This window comes from Pogonomyrmex barbatus, unplaced genomic scaffold (genome assembly GCF_055798465.1).
Source record: "Pogonomyrmex barbatus isolate J1 unplaced genomic scaffold, ASM5579846v1 scaffold3, whole genome shotgun sequence".
Classification (NCBI taxonomy): Eukaryota; Metazoa; Arthropoda; class Insecta; order Hymenoptera; family Formicidae; genus Pogonomyrmex; species Pogonomyrmex barbatus.
In genome coordinates this window covers 8316226-8338817 of record NW_028297127.1, presented here as the reverse complement: position 1 = coordinate 8338817, position 22592 = coordinate 8316226, and the positions used below count along the sequence as shown (strand labels likewise).

The window sequence follows — 22592 nt, the reverse complement described above, 5'->3', positions numbered from 1 at the left end:
GAAAAGTCTTGTACTATTTTGCGATTTTCGCAATAGTTAACGTTATTAATGAAATGACGTTATTTATGAAAATTGCAAACGCGCGATGAGATAGGACCGTCCAGTAAGACCCGCGTTCGCCGTCGCTAGGCACGCGTGGAATTGTTGATTGCACCGAATTTCAGTTTTTGCATGTACATTGCCTGCACGTAAAAGACTTTAATACAATTATTCATGCAGTTATCATTTACATACAATATAAGAATTATATTTTAATTAAATTTTAATTATATTTTAATTATAAATTTTAATTATATTTTAATTATAAATTTTAATTATATTTTAATTATAATTGTTATACTATATATACATTTGTATTATTATTCTCCTATTATAAAAATTTTTTATTTAACAATTTTTTAATAAGATATTTTTTATTTTGCGCGACTTTGCACTTTTTTAATATAACTTCAAGCTTTGAAATGAATTATTTTCACAGAAAGAAATGTTTAGTACAAAAAATATTACAATATATAAATTCTACAATATATAAATTTATTACGAACTTTATATTTTGTAAAATTATTTAATATTTCATATAAAAAAAAATAAAGAGAGGATTACCTTTCAACAAAAATGCTTTTATGCTTCGTTGGTTCACGATGATCGATCAATGCTAAGACAGAGATCACTGATCCGCATTAGTCTAGAGAAATTTAGAGAGTCTATTGGTTGAGTGCCACTGTTTTGTCCTGATCTGATCATTTGTCGTAACATCCAAGAAGTTAGAGAATAGACCTACTGAACTTCTTAGTGTCGGTCCACAATAGGTGATTTAAGCTTTAAGAAATTGACCAATCATAGTCGATTATTCTTTTCATATTAGATTATAATTGGTCAATTTCTTACTTCTTAAAGGTTAAATCATCTATTGTGGACCGACACTTAGTCTCGGTAAGTATAGATGATTTAAGCTTTAAAAAGTAAGAAATTGACCAACTATAATCGAATATGAAAAGAATACTCGACTATGATTAGTCAATTTCTTACGGCTTAAAGATTAAATACTTATTGTGGACCGACACTAATAGGTATTTAATCTTTAAGCCGTAAGAAATTGACCAATCATAGTCGATTATTTTTCTCATATTCGATTATTAATAGGTCAATTTCTTACTTCTTAAAGTTTAAATCGCCTATTGTGAACCGACATTTATTCATTCATCTTTTTTCTTTTTCTCTCTGATGTCGAGAGAAAAAAAGAAAAGATAAACGGTACAAGAGGTTCGATAAAAATAACAGACTTTTTATATCTCTACGTATCTAAGCTCTATGATTGGTCATTATATTGATCGGTTCGCATTGCTTGCACTTTTTTTATATTCAAGTTTCTTATTCTTTTTTTCTCCATCATCCATATATATATATCTATTCCGCTTTAGGTACTGAAAATGTTAGGGAGTGCAAGCAACGCGAACAAACCTTCCTGTCGTATATTTCATCCTTGTAGCCACTTAAGAGTTCAACTTTAAAATCGCGCCTATGCGCTTGTTATGCAGTGGCGGTCGAAGGCGCAGACGAGGAGTTTTCTGCCTTATTCCTTGTCATATATCGTATTGTGGTTATACTGTATATGCCTTGGTTGTATGTACCGTAGTAGCCTTTCGAGCAAGAACACAGTACGACTATATCGTGTCTCGTCGGTGAAAGTCCCAAGGTAGGTACGAAACAATGGGGCGAATCTTTCTCGTTTCATCATGAATCCGCCCAGCTTTACGACTTAAATTGTTTTGTGCTCCGTCGAGATTCACATCTCGCAAAATTCTCATAACGAAGCTGATATATTCCGAGATTGATGTTATGTATTACATTGATGTTATGTATTACGTACGTCGCTGGCCATTTTAATGGATAATTTCATTAAAAAAATGGGGAAGAAAAAAGGGGATCGGAATGCGAACAATGAATTTATAACGCGCGATGTCATGAAGCTGATCGACTCGTGCAATCACATCTGTAACACGATAAACGTGGTTATTTTTTTTTTTTTACGGCTTTTTTTTCAGCGGTATTGGAATTGCATCGTGAAGTCGCGCGACAATGTTGCGCCGTTGCATTTTTCCTGAGAAACATCGCGTACCAATTGCAATGTCCGATAGTTATTTATGCTGCAAAGTTATATTAGGATATATTTTTTTTCGAGCCAGTTTCTAGACATATGATGATTTTTCTAGACTAAATCTTAAGAATCTACTTAAATTCAATTTTGATTTTACATAAAATTATGTTAAAGACGTTTTCCTGAAATATCAAAGCTGTGACATTAAAAGCTTTTTGAGATGTGATTCGTTGCAGTTAATTTTAATTAATGTCTAAATTATTCGTATAGTTGGGACTGGGATTTCTTTTATCATTACATTTCTTGGAATATTATATTTTTTAGTGGATATTTCTTGAATAAAAATAATGTATAAAATGTATTTGTATTATGTTTGGCTTGAAATTAATTTAATTATATCTTATAAAATAAACAGTAGTATTATCATTGAATTTATAATATATTTTTGTACACTATATTTCCTATTTTTTAATTCTCTTCTGATAAATAGAAATTCAGACAGTTTTGGATAATATAAATAATTTCTTTTCCCAATTTTTTATAATTTAATTATATATTCTCAATATTTTTTAAATATAACTTTTGTTGTATTTGAGCAATGCAATTTATTATTTATGTATAGATATTAATTTATATATTATATTTTAGGTAAATCTTGGAATGTTAATGTAACTGCAGATCTTTTTGAAGGAATGATTGTTGGGCAAATAAAAGGAATATATTTAAGATCTTAAAAATAAAATGGACTTTGACAGTAAAATATATGATACTAGTAATAATTCTAAGATAAAACTTCCTGATGTTAAGGATCTTAACAATGAGGAGCATGGAAAAATACAGTCTTTAGAAGGTCCAAAGAATGTCGATAACTCTAGTGTTATATCTGAAGGCAGTGTGATTTTAAAAAATACCAATCATATGGAATCTAATAACGATTTCGCATGTGGAATTATCCAGAGCGAGCGAGCGGATGAATCTATGGACCTTTCTATAGAGGATGAAATTAAGATAATAAATGATAAATGTGACAAAACTAATGATATGTTGAAAAAGACCGTGTGTACTACCATTAATTCGGTCGATGTATTAGAAGCAACTACTTCACAGGATAATAGTCCATCTTCTTCTTATTCTAACGAGACAAATGCATCACATGTAGATCAGAATAAAGTCAAAAGAAGTATCTCAAAAGGTCAAGTACATGTCGGTAGTGGTACGTCGTTAGCCTTAGAAAAATCGGACGATAGTTCAGACGAAGATTCAAGTAAGCGTCAGAAATTGAATAAAAGCGCTAGTGCTGGAAATGTAAGTGATGATGCAGTGATGTTTCAAAGAAACAAATCAAAAACAAAACAGCGGAACTATCGTAAGAGGCGAAATATAATGAGCGATAATGAGGATAGTTCTACAAATACCTTGTCAAATGATGCAACAAGGGAAGCTTCTGTAACTGACGCGAACGAAGGTAATCAATTATTTTGTTAGAAATGCTTAAAATTTTGTTAATGACATAAAATGGATTATTTCATTCGTTATTTATAATTTTGTAATATTTTGCCTCAGAAGTCTTATACAGTAGATGAGAAGGCTAAATATATAATAACAACCATTGGATAATTATTAAATAATTATGATTAAGACGTTTATTATTTGAAAAAAACTTGGAAAAGTCTAGAAATTTCAAGGAACTTTTTTTTCCCTTGAAAATCAAATTTCAGAAAATTTCATCGAAAGTCTTTGAAATTGGAATGTTACTTTTAAATTTAAATTTTATTTTTTTTCCTGAAAAAAATTAAATTTACGTTTTGTCTCTTTCTAAAATTGTTTAATCATTTTTTTCTTGATGAAATGTTGATATTCAGTTAGTAATAAATATGGCATACATTTACGAGCATTCTTGTAACTCGTGAGTTAAAAAAAAAAAATCAGGGTCATAATAAAAGATAATACTCAGCAGAAAAGAATATAAAATTCTGATAATATATCGATATTCATAATCTGCTAATATAATACAATTCTTAGTTCAAGATTATTTTATTAATATTTTAAAATGCTAATATGATTCTATAATTTATTCACATTATTATTCACATATATTAAATTAATTTATTGTTATCATTTTTATTTACTATTTACTATTACTTTCTGAATTTAATATTTGAAACTTAAATAGTGTGTGATTAAAAAAAATATTAGAAAGTACTTAAAATAAATTTATTTTAAAGTTATATTAAGAAATTCTCTAATCTTACCTAAAAATTTGAGTAAAATATCTGGAGAAATCTGAAATTCTTAGAAAATATTTTTACACAAGATTTGAATAAACGTTCTGATGATATTAATAATTTTATGTTTAAAAATTATGTATATAAAAATAATAGTTGTAATTTCAGGAAATGTTGCATCTGCCAGTACTAGAAATGAATCGTTTACTCAGAATGAATCATCAAGCAGAAATTCAAGGAGTCGTAGAGCAGGATCAGAAACGTCTAATGATAGATTTGGTCGACACAAAGACGAGAGAGGTATTTTATATTTTGCAATTTTTTTTTTTTGAGATGTAGAATTTTATATTTTGAATAAGGTAACTCAAATGAATGGAGAGCTGCTAACGAGGACGAATGGGATGAGGAAGAAGAAGATGAAGACGAGGATGAAGAAATACCTCATTGTTTAAAAATAGAGAAACCGCCCCCTAATTGGTGTATTGTACCAGAAGTGATAAATCGCCAAATAGGTAACAATCCATTATTCCAAAGGAGATTCTATGGTTCTTTACATGCGGTAGAGCGGCTCGAACTTATGTACAATCTTCATGAGCATCAGGTAAATTATTATATAAATACTATATATTAAGCTATATAAAATTTATACATATTGATATATATATATATATATATATATATAATGTGTATATATATATATATATATATATATATATATATATATATATATATACATATATATATATATACATATTGAAATTATTATTATATTACTACGTCATTGAGATTTATTGAGTTCAATTATTATAGGGTTGCGTAAATGCCTTAAACTTTAATCAAAAAGGAAATTTGTTAGCGAGTGCCTCTGATGATTTAGCAGTTGTTATTTGGGATTGGGCTGTAGGAAAAAAGCGTCATTGGTTCATGAGTGGTCATACAAGCAATATGTTTCAAGTATGTATTTATAACTAAAATATTAATTTTGAGATGCTAATTTCTTTAATATAATTTGTTTTGATATTACTGTATTTACTTTTTTTAATCAATTTTTTTGACTTATATTTGAATCATATGTGTTTAGGCTAAGTGGTTACCGTTAGATGTGGAATATCTTATGGTCACTTGTGCTAGAGATGGTCAGGTACGTTTATTGGATCTTAAACACGATACGTCGAAGAAATTGGCGGCGCATCGTGGACCCTCGCATAAATTGGCTGTGCATCCTGAAACACCTCATGTAGTTTTTTCTGCTGGAGAAGATGCAAGGGTATTCTCTATAGATATTCGAGAGAGCAAACCAAACAAGTGAGCGATAATTATTCTCAATTAAAAAGATTACAATTACGTATCACAATTAAAAAATTATATTTTTATTAATTATATTTTTTATAGATATTTATAATTTATAGTTATTTCTTTGTAGAGTATTATATTAGACATATAAATAAGACTTTTTTTTCTACAGATTACTTGTAGTAAAGGAAGGTTCGTCAGAGGTGCAATTGTTCAGTATACATTCTAATCCTTTTAATAGTAATGAATTTTGCGTCGGTGGTCGTTCCCATTATGTAAGGGTATACGATCGACGAAAAGTTTCAACGCCACTTTATAAATTGTGCCCTGATCATCTGGTACGTTGCAGTATGTCATAATCCTTGAAAAAACAATCTTTTAGCAATGTTGAAAATTAAATGAATTCGCAGGTTCATGTCATTTATGATTAATTTTGTGTATATAATTTAAATGTTTCAGACGGGGAATAAGCACGCGCATGTAACATGCGCTGTATATAATCACAATGGAACCGAAATTCTCGCATCATATAATGATGAGGACATATACCTATTTGATAGATTGATGTCGTCGCGTGTAGATTATGCTCATAGATATCAAGGTCATAGGAATAGCGTAACTGGTATGTTAAACATAAAATACAATCATATTAAAGGATTTTTGTTCTCAAGATATTCGTCGACTTTTTATGTCTAATATATATTTCAATAGAAAAAAACTAAGTCACAGAAATAAATGATTTTGTTTTTGAACTGTTATTAAAATTTTATGCTGAAATTTTTTAAGAATCTTGTGTATGTGTATATGTATATAGCTTTCCAAGAAATTTTTCAATAATTAAAAAAATATATATAATGCTTTAAGATTTATTATTTAATATCAGATACATTTTTTTATACTATTATCTGTCGTTTGATTGCAGTAAAGGGAGTCAATTTCTTTGGACCTAAAAGCGAGTATGTTATATCTGGGTCCGATTGCGGTAATATATTTATTTGGGACAAAAATACAGAGGCTGTTGTACAGTGGATGGCAGGAGATAAACAAGGAGTTGTGAGTCTTATATTGTAAAAACATATATAAATTTCTTGTTTTAGTAACATAGAAGAAGAAATAATAATTTTTTTACCACACAGGTAAATTGTTTAGAAGGACATCCGCATATCCCCATTCTTGCAACAAGTGGATTAGATTATGATGTCAAGATATGGGTGCCCTCTTGCGGAGAACCTCCATTAATGAAATTATTTGCAAATGTATGTATAGAAAGAGAGAGAAATTATATCTTTTTACATGTTAGTTTATTATTCTCGGAACGGGTTACAATTTATCTCATTCCTTTATTTATATATGCATTTTTTCTATATTTTTGCATTTTTTTTTATTTTTTCATGTAATTATAATTTTTGCTATTTTCTGAAAATAAGTAAATATATTTGGATACAACAGAATGATTGCATATCGATATATCTAATTTATATTCTACGTTTTTTTTTTTTTTTTCCCATAAGTGCGTTAAATCCAATGCCAGGAATAGAAAGCAAGAAAACGTGCCTGATTCGTTTGATGGCCAGTTACTTTGGATTTTATTGAGACATATCCGTCATAGAGAGAGAGTACGTGTAAGTAATATATATCATAGGCATTTTTTATCAATTTTATGAATCGAATGTTTCATTAATATATTTTTTTTTTTTTTAGAATCTTTATACGCGTTACGGAATCGAAGATCCAAATGATGTCAGAGATCATGATGACAACTATTATCACTTCGATGATTCATCGATGGACAGTTCGTCCGAAGATAGTGATAATCAATCGGAAGGTGGTGACGTTGTAAGAATACAGTGTCCTCCATCTTAGAGTTGTTGCTTAATTAATGCGATTTGATATTGTGATGGGAATTATATAGCGTTCAAGGCATTCATATTAGTCACTTTATGATTATAATAAAGTCTACTGAATAACTGTTTCGATAGCGTTACCTAGCGGAATGTATAGGAGAAACAATACCGCAGCATATATCAAGAAAGCTCCGTATTTTAATTTAGTTACGTTGCTCTTTTTTTATCTCTCTTTTTAGCTGAAAATGAATCAGTAGCGTTAAAAATATATAGTCCTGAAGTGGTTTACGGTTGTATTGTAATTTTTGAATATATATGTTGAACGGGTACGAAGACTGTACGTTTTGATAGGGTATTGATATTAGATGATAATGGAAAAGAAGAGAGGAAATAGTATTTTAATAAGTTGCAAATACGTAACGATATTATAAATCCGAAGAAAAAACCATGTAAGTTTGGAAACATTTGTTATAATTAACATTACCCTCGTGCAAGATTGCAGGATTGTTTCTTTTTTTTATTTAGTTTATGTTATATATGTGTTTATATTTAATATATTTAATATTAATCTCTTTCTCATATATATTTCTGAAAAATCATGATGTTTCTTTAATCATGTATCAACATAATCTGTTTTAAAAAAAAAGTACGTGCGATGTGCAGTGCGAATATCTGTAGCGAATTTGATCATCTCGCTATACCGAATTAGTACACATTAAAAGTTGCTATATATGAAATATATATAAATATTTAAATATATGTGGCATAATACTTCTTTGATGAAATGCATAGTCTGCTAAATGATATGACAAAACTCATCAACGATAATTCGCTGTATCATTTAGCAGAATATGCACTTCATCATCAAAGAAATATTATGCCACTGCATAATACTTCTATTGATATATTTTTATATTTTTCAATAATTTTATGTATAGCAGCGTTTAGCGCGCACTAATCCAAATTAGTGCAAGTGATCGAATTTGCTATTACTCAAATTTTTTTCTAGAAAAAGATGCACGGTGATTAAAAATTAAAATTTTTTTTTAGAGATAAATCCATTTTTAGTTTGTATTTTTAAATATCTTCTATCAAAGTCGCACGGCAATAAGATTTAATATAAAAATAAAGCTATATGAATTTTCTGAAATTTCTAGATCAGTTTTCTTTTTCGAACATATGCATTTTCTCAGTTAATCGATTGAAGGAAAAGTGAAAGGAAAAAATGTAGAAAATAATGGAAGCAGAAAGGACAACTGTCGTTTGTAAATGGTTAATATTCATATATGATAAATTTTTTTGAACGTATTGAGGTTGCAGGATAAATAATTTTTGAAAGTTTAGAAACTTCATTACTCTATAACTGATCAACACAGCCAACCAAAAATTTAAACAAACATAATGTTGACTAAAATTCGATGAGAATTTATCACAAAATGATATCGTCTTTTTTTTTTTTTTTTTTTTTTTAAGAAAATAGCAGCGGGCGAGCGGCTGGCGCCGTCTGACGGTGCGTCGCTCTATTGTCCGCGCGCATGGCCAATCGGACACGTTTGTTCTCTCCTATCCTCGTCTGCCCCGTCGACTGGCATTTACGCGTAGAATTATCACTGACGTGTCCCCGTGGCGAGCTTGGCTACGTACGTTCGTGTAATTCGTCGGCTCGCTTCGCGTGACGTCTTTCCCCGCGCTTGCATAGAATTAAGTCGGGCAATATCGCCAGTCATTGGATCGGAAGCGAGAGCGGAACGTCTCGTGTATCGTATCGTATCGAGTCGTGATCGTCGAGGAGGAAGCTAGACACGAGAAATCAACAAGAGTCCAGCAACGACAAAATTATGGCGACAACTCTGAATTTGAACGCTTTCGTCAATGCCTTCACTAGCAAGCTGTGAGTATCACGACGCTCGTTAACGACGACGACGACGATCATAAGCGAAAACGAGAATGTGTGTTTACTCCTTTCCTCTCGTGATTCTCTATCTCCCTCTGCCTATTATATTCACGAGATATGGTCCTGTGACGCAATTCTCGTGATCTTCCGAGCGGCCGTCTCGTTTTTACCTCCGCGCTGTTGTATAAAAAAGACGAAAAGAAAAAAGAAAGAAGAAAAGCGATTGGTATAATCTACGTCGCGTTGTTACGTATTCGTGCGCGATACGTGACCTTCAGTCTCGACGTTTCGTACGTGTTCTGGAACGAGCACCACCACCACTAGTTCGTACATGGATGGACGATGCGACGTAGTAGCTACGTCGCGCTTGCACATTTATGTATAGTGAAAGCGAATACTTTGTATGACGCCGAGATTTCGCGACTTTCCTGTTGATGACGATGTTTTCAACGGAGAGAAGTCCTCTCCTCTCCCCTCCCTCCTCCCTCACCGCGCCTCCTCGTAAGCTTTAAAATTTGAGCAGTTCAAGTCAAGATGCGGAAAGCCTCTGTACAGAAAACTTTTTTTCCCAAAAACATAATGCGCTCTGTTCTCTATTTACATTCGTTTCTTCGTGTTGTCACTTGCAATCGTGGGACGGAAGGATGACTGGAGAGAACGATAGTTAATCGACGATTAATTTATCGTTAGCGATAACCTTATTATTTTGCTAACGTAGATTATTGATTTTTTTATTGTTTGATGATACTTGCGTAAGGAGAGGACATTTTACGTTTGAACATTTTTGTTTAGACTTCCTGCCTATTTCTACTGATGTAAATTAATATCGACCTCGGCTTATTTTTTTTTATCTTTTTTTAACTCTTAATTTCAGTCCACGAGGTATTTAATCTTTAAGCCGTAAGAAAACCTATGACCTATCATAAGCGATTATTCTTTTCATATTCGATTATGATTCAATTCAATTTCTTACTTCTTAAATCACCTATTGTGGACTGACACTTAGAACGTGAAAAAGATAAAAAGTAACGGATATTAATAACGAATAATATTTGGCACAGAGGAGTTTGGACGCCTAATCTTTTTCCTATTTTTTTTTTAATTAATAATTTATATATGTATATAAAAATTTACGATAAAAAGTGTGAAAAAAAGCGTCGGAAAATTTCATTTTGAATCCTATTTGCGGTAATATTTTTCGCAATAAGAATTTCTTATGGAAGAAAAAAGGAGATAATATTTGGCTGATTTATTAACGGTAAAATTGTCTCTGGCTTTGAGGCCCTAGTTGCAAATTCGCTAAAAATAACGGCACGTAGCAATAAATATTCATTTTGAATATTTATGATCATATGTAAAAAAGGAAATTGTTAGACATCCAAGAATCGAAGAACTCGAGTATTATCTATTATTTACTGTTTGAAGTTGTTTACATGTTTGAGGTTCTCAACTTATTGTTATATTGAATTATTTGATAAAAAATAAAGAGATTAAAGTTAACTTACATTGATAGAAATGGATATCCATCGATTAAATTAATCATCGATCGAAGCAGAATTTAATCAAAATTACCTTAATGTCCATTTTTAATGATATAATTTTGATTGAATTTATTTTTTTATTTTTTACTTTTATAAATTAAAAAAGACAGAGTAAATTAAATTAATAAAAGAGTAAAGAATTAATTTATATTGATAGAAATTGATATAAATCAGATTATGAATGTGAGAAGGATAAATGAGAAAAAATTTCTACGTACAAAAGAAAAATATGTGTACTTTGGAAGACAGATGAAGAGAGAGAAAAGAAGGGAATAAAGGAAGAAGCCGATTTCTATAATGTTGCTTAATGGAGTTTTATTTTTTTCGATAGCATTGTCTTTATTTTGTATATGATATTAATAATAAATTTGTGTATGCTAATGATGATGACGTAAATGTTGATACATTTATCATGTCCATCCATCGTTGAGAGACCATGGATGGACCATGGAAAATAAAAAAATAAATTCCAACCTTTGATTAATTTGTGTTTATTTTTGTCAATGTAGATTAACTTTAATCTCGATTTATTTTATTATTCTTTATTTTCTAATTTTTAAAATTGAAAATGGATAAAATTAAAAAAGAGAATTATATTATGATTAACAGCACTTTCGATCACAGTGGATTTTGATTGCTTGAACAATTAATGATGTCATACGATCTACTTTGAATTACAAAAGTTATAATTAAGCTGATTATAATCATATTTAAATGGTTAGATGCTTAACATTTCAGAATGATATCAAAAACATAATTATATAAAAGATAGATACACACACACACACACACACACACACACACAAAACACCCCTATTTTTATCAACGCATTAATATTTTTCTTTTTAATCTCTTTGTGATTCTTAGATTTAACAAAAATAAAAAGTGAAATCAAGATTAAAATTTATATACGTCGAAATGGACGTATCAACTGCATATGATACGCATTTAAGCGCAGCGCTGCATGCGCAGCATGCGGAGAAACTATCCAGGAGAAAAAAATTGCTTCATGCTATTTATAAGGCTTAGATACTATGAACGGGAATAAAAATTTAAATATTAGGAAAAAAATTGGGAACAAAAAATAATTTTTGACTAAGCATATTAAGATTCCATGATTGTGTATTCAAGCATGAATTCTTATATATCGAAATTTAATTCTCTCTTTCCAATTTCTTTATATCTTTGATTGTATCTAGATCCCTAGAGATTACTGACGAGAATTGAAAGATATATCTCGATATTTCGAATATATTTTTATTATAAAATAATCTGGAAAATGTAAATTACTAGTGGAACTTGATCTTTGCAGCTCATAAGTGCCTACATGTGAGGCATAAGTGCATATGTGATGCGTTACAAAGATAGTTGCTTTTGGATAATTATTTTCGTGATAATCATCGATATCGAATAGATAGATGAAAGTGAATTGACATTAATTGACGATACATGATACTGTTTAGAGATGCGCCAGTCCGACAACACTTGAAGAATGTTTACGCTTGCCTAGCCATGTCTACCGTGTCGGCGGCCGCAGGGGCTTATGTGCATATGTACACGCAACTCCTGCAGGCCAATTTTCTAACAACTATCGGTACCCTGGGCCTTCTCATCGCGTTAATGACAACACCCGACAATGGCAAAAACCATAAGATGCGTCTCGGCTATCTCCTGGGATTCGCGTTTCTATCTGGTCTTGGTTTGGGACCCTTACTGGAAATGGTAGTCAGCATAGATCCAAGTATTGTGATGACATCGCTAATCGGTGAGTAAATCAGCCGTATTCACTTTTCATTAGTGTTTTGAAATGAAGTATCAATCATAAAATCGGTCGAATTGATCAATGTAACTAAGTCGGTTCAAGATTTAAATAAATTTGATTTCCCCAAGTTTGTTTTTTATATGAAATTTTTGAATTAAAGATTAAAATAATTGAATTGGTGTATTTATTATCAGAAGCATTTTGAAAAGATAATAAAAACATTTACTGAAATAATGTGTTTTAAAACTATTATCGAATGACAATACTGATGATCACTTCTAAATGTATAAGAAATCTGGAAGATATATTTTTTAAATTAATTTAAATAAAAGATATTTCGAGGTTGATACGATAGCTATTTCATAATCTAATAATTATGAAATGAAATGTTTACAGGTACGACTGTCGTTTTCGTCTCCTTCAGCATTTCTGCACTTTTGGCTGCACGTGGTAGTTATCTGTTCCTTGGTGGCTTTTTGATGAGCATACTGAATACTATGGTCTTATTCTCCTTCGTCAATTTGTTCGTGCGCTCGGCTTTCTTCTACCAACTGCATCTATACGTGGGATTGGCTATGGTCTCCGGTTTCATTATTTATGACACGCAACTGATCATCGAGAAGTACCACATGGGCAACAGGGACTTCATCATGCATTCCTTGGACTTGTTCATTGACTTTGTGGGAGTTTTCCGACATCTTCTTGTATTACTTACGCAAAAGGTAATCCTTGAATTAACCCATCTCCTTTTTACAAAAATCTCTCTCAGAATTGCCATGCTATTTCTTATTAGAATATTAATATTCAAAAGAAATTTAGCCAAACAGATTATCCGTTTTAATGTTAAACGATTAATTATTTATATGTTCGTTAGTTTGAAATAATTCGCTCAAATAGAAACAGAAAGAATAAATTGGAAAAAGCAATCGATAATAATCTTCTATCAGTGTTTACGAATCGGTTTATATCTTCATTAAGTAGATTAAAAAGATCGAGCATTTATAGCATTGAAAAATGTGAAAATTAAAACATAAAGTATAAATAATAAGATAAAGATATTGCTATATGAAATAAAAGACACGCGCGGAAGAAATGATATTTAATTTGCATTGGAATTATATTACAGATCAATATCTCAAAGAAATATTTGATTGTATTTTCTGAATAAGAAAAATAATACTGTATAAGATTATATATTAATAGGTAACTTTGAAAATGTCTAAGTTCTTCATATTGATTTCTTTTGTAATTTTAGGAATTGTCCAAGGATTCACGCAAACGTAAAGATTAAGCAGAAACAAAACGGTGATTGTGGCGCATTCAAGTAAATCCATAAACTAGAGGTCTTCATGTAATCTATCCATACCTAGGTATATCTGTGTACATATACATACCGGAAAAAAAATTATATAAATACCGATATACACTACATCATACACGTATACATACATAATATCTTTAGCGAACGCGATTATTATATATTTATCATGATAAAAGAAAAAGAAAAATACATTAAAATATAGTATTAAAATACAGTTCGTTTACTATAAAGGAAGTCGGCTTTTTCTTGCGTCCGGATAGACAAAGGACATACCGTAATTTATTTTGGTCATGTCTGGGTTGTTCTCCATCAAATTTGTATACATATACATATATATAAATTAGATGTGTATTATATTTTCAATTTTCAATAAATGAATTTTCCCAAATTCCTCTTTCTCTCTTTATTTTGCACAAACCTCGAATGGGATGGCGGGTATTAAATAAATCGTTTTCGATCGAGACATTTACAACGTTGTAAGTTATCTATTGTTGTCTATTGAAGATACTCTGATTTTACATAAAGATAATATACGTGTGATACGTAATTTCGATGAATATAAAAAAGATCACATGCGAAAAGAAAGATGATAAGAAATACATATTACGAGTATAGAGTGAAAACTAATTTCTTTCACTTTACGAAATATACAAGCGCTGAAACTTGTACAATATGTGTACAAGTTGTTTAGCGAGACGGCGAGTTGATCATTGATATTTCAAAGAATATGAAATTAATATGGTCGCTGACGATCTCTGTCCCTGTCGCCTCGACTGTAACAAAATAAATGCGTCATTGATGGATACTTTAGTATATACATACCTATTTAAGATTCGATTCTTTCGCGGTACGACATGGGTTGTGTGACGTCAGAGGCGAGAAATGACATATAAATAGATATCTTATTTTCTGGTATTGTTTACAAGTTTTTAGAATATGAAAATATGTTTTTAAGGAAAAAGTGCAAGATAAAGCTATATGACAAGAAAACTGTTTACATGTCATTTCTCGCCTTTAATGTCATAATTCAATATGACTACAGAGAGACAACTAAGCCTTAAAACTATCGTTTGATCTTTATCCTTTCATGGCTAATATATAAAAAATAATTTATAGAATTAAAAATCATACATGATATAAAAAACGTACCCGCCACCTCCTCTCATAGGACCACCTCGACCTCCGCGACCGCCTCGATCGCCACCACGGAAACCTCCGCCTCCGCCGCCGCCGCCTCTGCCACCTCTGTCACCTCCACGTCCGCCTCGGTCATTTCTATAACCTCCTCGGTTTCCACGATCACCACCCCGGCCGCCACCACCTCTACCGCCACCGCCTCCGCCATAACCGAGACCTTCTGGTTTTGCGCTTTTGCAAAGATTACACTGATCCCGCCAAGCGAAATTCGTGTTACCGCAATCAGGATTGGAACACCTATTTCAAGGTTCTTTTTAGTTGTTTTGTGATTTGAATCTTCCTTATTTCTTTTTTTTTTTCAGGAATATCTCCAACTTCAATAAGCTATACAGCATATCTATCATCTACATCTATATTTTAATTAATTTATACTTTGATTCTACTTCAATTTATGATTTCTCCTATTTTTTCTGATAAAAGCTTTTTCTTTATCTTTTTTTTTTTTATATAAAAATACAATTTCATGTTTACCTCCAGTCGCCTCCGCGGCCGCCACTATCACGACGATCGTCGCCACCACCTCCGCGATGATGATCATCACGATCACCGCCTCCGCCACGACTGCCAAAGCTACCACCTCGACCTCGGCCACCGCCGCCGCGACCGCCGCCCATACGGCTGCCTTGCCAGTTGCTTTTGTGCTGAGCTATTTGCACCTTTATTGTGCAACCTTTGAAGTCCTTACCATCAAACCAACTGATAGCTGAACGGGCGGCATTTTGATCATCGTACGTGACTGTCGCTTCGCCCTTCGATTTGCCCGTATTCTTATCTTTGTACATCCATACCTTCGGCTTGCCCGTGCGTTTGTCGTGCTAGAAATATAAAGTTTTCATTCATTAAATATTTAAAAGTGCTTTAATTTACTCTATACCTTATCATTCTACCATTTACGTTTAATTTTAAATACGTTCTCTGTTCTTTTCGAGTTGACGCAAAGAAATTAGATTATAGATTCCGAAATATTGACATATGATATAAATATTGATCCACGAAAGAATACGTACTTTAATAACACCAATCGCTCCGAAATGCTGACAAATCTCTTCTTCCGAAATCGATGGATCCATACCGGATACAAAAATAGTATCCTCTTGTGTAACCATTCCGTCACCGCCACTGTTACGGTCACCATAGCCCCCTGCAATAGACTGAGTGTCATGATTTGTCGCACAAAAGCATTAAAGACAATAAATAAATAAATAAATAAATAAATAAATAAATAAAATAAATAAATAAAAAAATATATATTTGCGTATCTAACTCTGGAGCTACTACTTTATTTCGTTCTAATCTAAAGGTATAAGGAAAATGTTTCGGTCACGTGTCTATCTACATTTTCCAATTCATTCCGTGCAAAAGCTTGGAAACATTGTCCGTATACTTTTCTCGAAGTCACCTCTTGAAATTACCAAATTGTATTTATTGAAAAGTAAATCATATATACCTCCCGATCACAACGATAGAGTTCTTAGTAAAGAATTAACGGTCATTTATAACTGCAAAATGTTAGTTATCACACTTTTTCTAATAGCCTCTACGATTTCACGACTCCGTGTCATTTTTAAAACACGAGCAGAAGCGGAAAATAGACAATCATTTTCATTCAGATAATATTCTATATCTTTGGAGTTTACAAGTTTAAGTTATACAAGTAGCGGCAAGAATTTTTGATGATAGAGACTTTTTCTCTCATGTAACGTTATTGGATGCTTATGGAGGCTTATAAAATATATATTAAAGAACAATATAAATGTATTATGTATATATATATATATATATATATATATATATATATATATATATTTAGGTACACATCTACGCATATCCTTATAATATTATTACCCATTTAGCATAATTATCGCTACTCATTATGCATATATTTTCCACTTTTTTTCCACGAGGTCTCAAAAAGAACACACAATTATGCTCGATAAACGACAATCTCCTGCTTAAATACCCATATTTTTTTACTTGCGCACAATTTGAAGCTTTCCGTACTTCGAATGGCGTTACGTTTGTAGTTTGCATCGCAATCTCCCTCGTGTCGTGTTATTTATAAACGTAATGCATTAGTAGCGGTCTAATATTCCCATTAACATCGAACGGTACATATAGAACACAAGGTTGCAGCTGAACATACAAAAGGGCTGCAACATTACTTCTTACCCTTGACATTTAATCACAGATCGGTAAGTAGGCTCACCAGCTGCCTTTTATTTGCTCTCCTCGCGCGCTCGTACGTTTACACATTTGAAAATTGTACATATCCAAAAAATCAATCACGACCCTCGTTATCATACAACTATCGTTTTACTTCGCTATATATTGCTGAATGAACGTAGTGTTCATTCGCAGTACCTTATTTTGTTATACCTTTTTTTTTTTTTTTTTTTAGAAAACCTTTCAACCTTTTAAGGGCCTTCCCAAAATAGCCACTGAACGTCATCAAGGACGCACACAGTGCGGAACTTTTGGTTGGGCACAACAATCTTACGAAACATCTAAAATATTTAATTTTGGAAGGCACACAGAGAAACATCCTACTCTTATGTACGAAAAAAAAAAATCTTGTTTTTGACGATACATAGGAAAATGACACCCGTGCGATTCATTGTTCGTACAGGATTTAAAAAAAAGCAATTGGTGATTGGCAAGTGTCTTTTTTTACACATTTATAGACGAAACACGAACGGTTTCGTGCTCGTTCTCCTCCATTCCTTGCTCTCAATGAGCGTTGCGCGGCTCATCATGTCTCACGGTGAAAATTGCCATTTGAGAGATAGATATCGCACGCTTATCTATTGCATATATCCTAACAATGTTGCATTAGCAGCCCTTTCATATAACACCGAGTAACCGAGTATTTAAGATCGTAAATAGTAGAGTGAAAGCTAGAATATTTTAGCACCAGACTAGTACAAACAGTCTGGTGCATTTACCTTTGTTATAACCACCTCGGCCACCGCCACTGCTAAAACACAGAAGCAGATATACCAATGAGTTGACTCATGGACAGACTGATCGATCGATTGATGCATGGCGAATCGTATGCCGCTCGCCACCTTTTCTTCTTGACTGATGTACCTATTTGTCTAAATGTCTGTACAGTCATACCATATCATGATATACATTAAATCGGTCGTCCCGCTGTCAAATAACGTCCGTCAGTCTTGTTTAGCATGCAAAGTTTTACAGTTTTATGATATGAGAAACGATGACAATGATTAAATCGAAAGAGAGATAAAGATAAAGACAGAGGGGGAAAAAACTGAATCGGAGTGTTGTCTGTTTTGATCGAGTCGACGTAACAAATCTCGAGGGAAAAACGAATCTCGGTAAAAGCATGCCTAAGTTCCATTTAAACATACATATAATATATACATATATATCCCGTCATTTCTTTTTTTTCCAAACAAAATAAAAGTAAGAGACTACTTGCGCGTGACGAGAGAAAAACACTTTGCTGAAAAGAAATACTGTCCGCTGCAATCCGCCGTTGATTCTGTTGCAATTGGGACATAGAAATTTGTAAATGCACAGCATATAACCCGACGCACACGACGTACTTTACCTTTCATCTTTGTTCGTAATAGAAAAAAAGAAAATAGTGATATCTTTCGAAAAAGTACCTATTTGAATAATACCAAAATGCCAGAAGTAACGATACGCACAGTAAAATCATGTATCGCTCCGAAGGCAAATAAGCAGAATACATCATTATAATATAATTTCATCTTTTTAAACTTGTCCTTTTCTTTCTTTTTTTTTTTTTTACTTAATATAACCTATGTTAACGATGGAATAAGACAATATCTGTAATCTCTTACAATAGATTTTTAAAAACCTTACAATTGCTTAATAATATATGATACACCTAATGGAGATAATAATATAACAGTGGCCTCAGTGGCGACATCAATCGCTTTAGAGTCTTAATCGACTTTAAGACCTTTACATTTAGCTGCCACACAATATGTATACGTCGTGTGTGTTACGTATGTATGTATATGTACGTGTGCATACGTTATGTGTTTGCTGATATTTCAGAAACAGCGAATAGTGTCGACATTACAGCCTTTTTTTACGTCAATTGTCAAATACTGTTTTTTTCTTTTACCTTTTCTATTTACCTCAGTTATATCGGTCTGTTAAAAACCTGTAGGCATACTTCAAACATATTAACGCCCAGTCGGGCACAAAACCGATTCATTAATGATGATTCAATAAACTTTTTTCCATTTATTGGCATTAAGAATGGCATACCTTTGATTTGATTTTGCTTCGGCAAAGAACGCTTACTGTGAGATTGATTACTATGAATGCAGCGGCTGTTGATTTTAATTTAATACGCCGGTGTTCGTTTGTCGCTTCATTATGCATATTAAAAATTTAGAAAATGAACTTACTTGTAACCACCGCCGGAGCGATCTCCGTAACTGCCGCGGTCGCCATATCTACCACCTCCACCGCCACCTCCTTGGCCTAAAATATACACATGATAAGCATAGAATACAATCTGTATTAAAAAGAGAAAACAAAATAGATTTAGAATTGTCAGTTACAAAATAGTAGAGACTAGATTTCTTGAAAAAAACTGACAAATTAGAAAAAATTGGAAAAAAGAAAATTTTACAAAAAGGAATAAAGGAACAGGATACAGTCCAAAAATCTTTAATTGTAAAAAAAATCTACCTCCACTATAAGAACCACCAGAATTGCGACTATATCCTCCACTGCTGCCTCCACCATTTCCATAGCTTCCATAATTGCTACTGCCATCTCCACTGCCACTTCCGCTGTAGCTGTTTTGCCCACCATAACTGCCTTGATTCTGTGATTGATTATAGTCTTGACCACTATTAGAATTATAATTGTTGTAACTGCCATAGTTGGTGCCAGTGTTTGGAGGTGGCTGACTGTATTGATTATAGCCACTTCCACCAGATGATGGAGGTGGATACGATGTATCTTGACCAGCTGTAGGAGGTGGTTGACTATACTGATTATATCCCTGCTGTTGGTAACTGGAATATTCTGTAAAATCCAAATTTAAATATTTCAATTATCAGATCCAATTTTACAAGATTTCTCTGATACTGTCATTCTTTGAGTATATTACATAAAACAATTTAAAATTAGGAATCATTAATGTTATAACACATGAATTAGATATTAAAGAAAAATAAATAGGCATTTCAATAAACTCGTGCATTTAAGAATTCAACGAATCTGCAATAAAGTTGATTCTCGCTCGTCTTTAAGTTCGAAAGAATTCATCACGATTTCTTCAATAGTTCGAAATTTCATCCCGGCTCTACGCAATGCATTTTCGACGCCTATGCCAATCGCCATTTTCGCTCTCGTAATAAAATCGATAGCATCAATCGTTATGCTTTCGGTTCCGTTTCCAGCTTGGATCGTATCTATAGTTTGTATAGAGATACATTTCCCAAGTATACGCTGGGAGAGAAGACTACATAGCGCTTACACATGCATAATTTTCGTAATGAATACTTACGATTGTCCGTCATCGTGCCGCTCCTTTGGATAAATGGTACGAGAAAAGACTGCAGAAACAAGAATATGAATTATCTCGAGGGCTTCCAGTAATTTAGAATTCCTTCTTACGCGAGCGCGTGTTCTCTTTCCCGAATATTCGTCTCTCCTAAGGAGAAAATAATGTGGATTTCGCCGTTCGTTCTTTCGAACTCGATTGGAACGATGAAGCGACACTTGCACCTGGCACAAGCTGTCTCGCGACGGAAGCAGAAAAGCGAAGATGACCGGCCGGAAATGGCACGCGTTCCAGCATTTCGTTCGCTTCCGGCTCACACTAGCGCTATCGTGCAATGGAAAGTATTGTTTCCAAGGGATTTCAGTTGGTGGCACTTTTGTTCCTAGGAAAAGAAAATATTTGTTGGTTATTGAGGGTGCTTTCCTATGGAAAACATCCAGTGTTGGGTGCATGGGTGTTTACGACAAATGATCGATTACGTATTTTTCAGAGCCTCTTTCACCAATCTTCGGTTAAGCTAACCGACGATTAACTCGACCATCAAGATTGCCAACAACTGAGAAATAAACTATTTATTATAGGCTGCGTTCAGCAGAGAAGCAAATGAGACGTGTCACTTCTTATTCGTTCTAAGGGAAAACTTACGTGATCGATGCCCAGATCTCTGATCGGACAAAGCAGTGGCACTCAACCAATAGACTCTCTAAATTTCCCTAAACTAATCGTGATCAATAATCTCTGTCTCAGCATTGATCGGATTAATCATCGTGGACCAATAAAAGCATTTTTGTTGAAAGATAATTCTCTCTTTACTTTTTTTATATAAAATATTAAATAATTTTACGAAATATAAAATAAAATTTGTAATAAATTTGAATTTATATATTGTAATATTTTTTGTACTAAACATTTATTTCTGCAAAAATAATCCATTTCAAAGCTTGAAATTATATTGAAAAAGTGCAAAGTCACGCAAAGTTAATAAAAAAATATCTTATTAAAAAATTGTTAAATAAAAAATTTTTATAATAGGCGTCTCTAGATGTATTATAGAACAAGCTTTAGACCTATTTTATAATGCGTCGAATGTCGGTGTCGTGAGTTGTGGATCGTAAGAATGGGCCAATCACAATCAAGTATTCTCCCCAATTCGTCTGTGATTGGTCAATTCTTGTGGCTTGCGGCTTGCGACACCACACATAACGCATTGTAGAATAGACCTTACCATTGTTCCGCCGGAACGTAACAGTACATATATAATCGCGTGAAATGTCGATGTGTAAAAAATAAAAAGTGAAAACTGAAAAATGAAAAGTGAGAAATTTCACGTGAAATTACATGACTGACTCCCAAGGCTGATTTAAAGATATCGAATGTACGTATTTTTGTATGTATTTTATTGTTTTTTATTGGATGTTAAATAAAAATAAAATAATATCTAAGTGCACTTGGATGTTACTTCTGAACGCATTTAGTGACCAGTGAACTCTACACTATACTGGAATGCTCACTCCAATGGTTAGAATGCCGTCACATGCGGCATAATTTGCGTAAGTGTAATCTGCGTATTCTAAAGTCTAGTCTCCAATGACATGATATAAGGTTATAAGGTTATAAGGCATAGTTAAGAACCTACTTAAATGAATTATTTTCATTTCTTATGCTTAACAACCTTACGTCACAGTATAACTGTGCTGTATATTAACACATAAAATATGTTAAAAAGAAAATTTAATGTTTATAAAAATAAAAATAATTTAATAAAGAAATTGATTTAATAATAGTTTGGCGAAAACGGTGCATTTTTAATATAAGACGTTCCTGAGGCATAGTGTTTTGGAAAGCTCTCAAAATAAGCTACAAGAATATGTAATAAAAAATATTTTTATTAAAAAAACA

The 22592-nt window shown here is 32.4% G+C and overlaps 3 protein-coding genes across 7 annotated transcripts; 2 read left to right on the top strand and 1 right to left on the bottom strand.

The window, feature by feature from the left end:
* Positions 1-1421: 1421 nt before the first annotated feature.
* On the top strand, positions 1422-8059 carry LOC105427099 (DDB1- and CUL4-associated factor 8). 3 transcript variants are annotated; one of them, XM_011638681.3, is made up of 12 exons: positions 1422-1696; positions 2777-3563; positions 4492-4623; positions 4683-4924; positions 5134-5277; positions 5405-5628; positions 5789-5954; positions 6076-6238; positions 6539-6669; positions 6753-6872; positions 7128-7238; positions 7318-8059. In XM_011638681.3, exons 2-12 carry the CDS (start codon positions 2840-2842, stop codon positions 7477-7479), a joined length of 2319 nt encoding a protein of 772 aa, XP_011636983.2. In that variant the 5' UTR covers positions 1422-1696; positions 2777-2839; the 3' UTR covers positions 7480-8059. The 3 variants fall into 3 exon arrangements, with proteins under 3 accessions (XP_011636983.2, XP_025074066.2, XP_011636982.2); XM_025218281.2 differs by having other exon boundaries at positions 2747-3563; positions 7128-7232; XM_011638680.3 differs by having other exon boundaries at positions 2747-3563.
* Positions 8060-9029: 970 nt separating this feature from the next.
* Positions 9030-14366, top strand: BI-1 (Bax Inhibitor-1). Its single transcript, XM_011638679.3, has 4 exons — positions 9030-9351; positions 12359-12660; positions 13054-13379; positions 13913-14366. Exons 1-4 carry the CDS (start codon positions 9299-9301, stop codon positions 13946-13948), a joined length of 717 nt encoding a protein of 238 aa, XP_011636981.1. The 5' UTR covers positions 9030-9298; the 3' UTR covers positions 13949-14366.
* A 77-nt stretch (positions 14367-14443) lies between these two features.
* On the bottom strand, positions 14444-20985 carry LOC105427097 (RNA-binding protein FUS). 3 transcript variants are annotated; one of them, XM_011638677.3, is made up of 8 exons: positions 20697-20985; positions 19871-20212; positions 19585-19660; positions 18118-18146; positions 16183-16316; positions 15647-15990; positions 15128-15412; positions 14444-14751 (listed from the first exon to the last, which is right to left on the bottom strand). In XM_011638677.3, exons 1-8 carry the CDS (start codon positions 20707-20709, stop codon positions 14712-14714), a joined length of 1263 nt encoding a protein of 420 aa, XP_011636979.2. In that variant the 5' UTR covers positions 20710-20985; the 3' UTR covers positions 14444-14711. The 3 variants fall into 3 exon arrangements, with proteins under 3 accessions (XP_011636979.2, XP_011636978.2, XP_088934948.1); XM_011638676.3 differs by having other exon boundaries at positions 18118-18149; positions 20697-20984; XM_089078822.1 differs by lacking the exons at positions 18118-18146; positions 20697-20985 and having other exon boundaries at positions 19871-20206.
* Between the last annotated feature and the right edge of the window lie 1607 nt (positions 20986-22592).

Bases quoted from the DNA above. Each gene is read 5' to 3' on its own strand.
- LOC105427099 (XM_011638681.3), top strand. From the start codon at position 2,840: ATGGACTTTGACAGTAAAATATATGATACTAGTAATAATTCTAAGATA. The intron at 3,564-4,491 runs GTAATCAATTAT...TTGTAATTTCAG, and splicing joins TGTAACTGACGCGAACGAAG to GAAATGTTGCATCTGCCAGT. The intron at 5,278-5,404 runs GTATGTATTTAT...ATATGTGTTTAG, and splicing joins ATACAAGCAATATGTTTCAA to GCTAAGTGGTTACCGTTAGA.
- BI-1 (XM_011638679.3), top strand. From the start codon at position 9,299: ATGGCGACAACTCTGAATTTGAACGCTTTCGTCAATGCCTTCACTAGC. The intron at 9,352-12,358 runs GTGAGTATCACG...GATACTGTTTAG, and splicing joins AATGCCTTCACTAGCAAGCT to AGATGCGCCAGTCCGACAAC. The intron at 12,661-13,053 runs GTGAGTAAATCA...AAATGTTTACAG, and splicing joins TGTGATGACATCGCTAATCG to GTACGACTGTCGTTTTCGTC.
- LOC105427097 (XM_011638676.3), bottom strand. The intron at 19,661-19,870 runs GTAGATTTTTTT...TGTATATTTTAG, and splicing joins TGGTGGTTCTTATAGTGGAG to GCCAAGGAGGTGGCGGTGGA. The intron at 14,752-15,127 runs GTACGTTTTTTA...ATTTTGTTACAG, and splicing joins CCTATGAGAGGAGGTGGCGG to TCGAGGCGACAGGGACAGAG.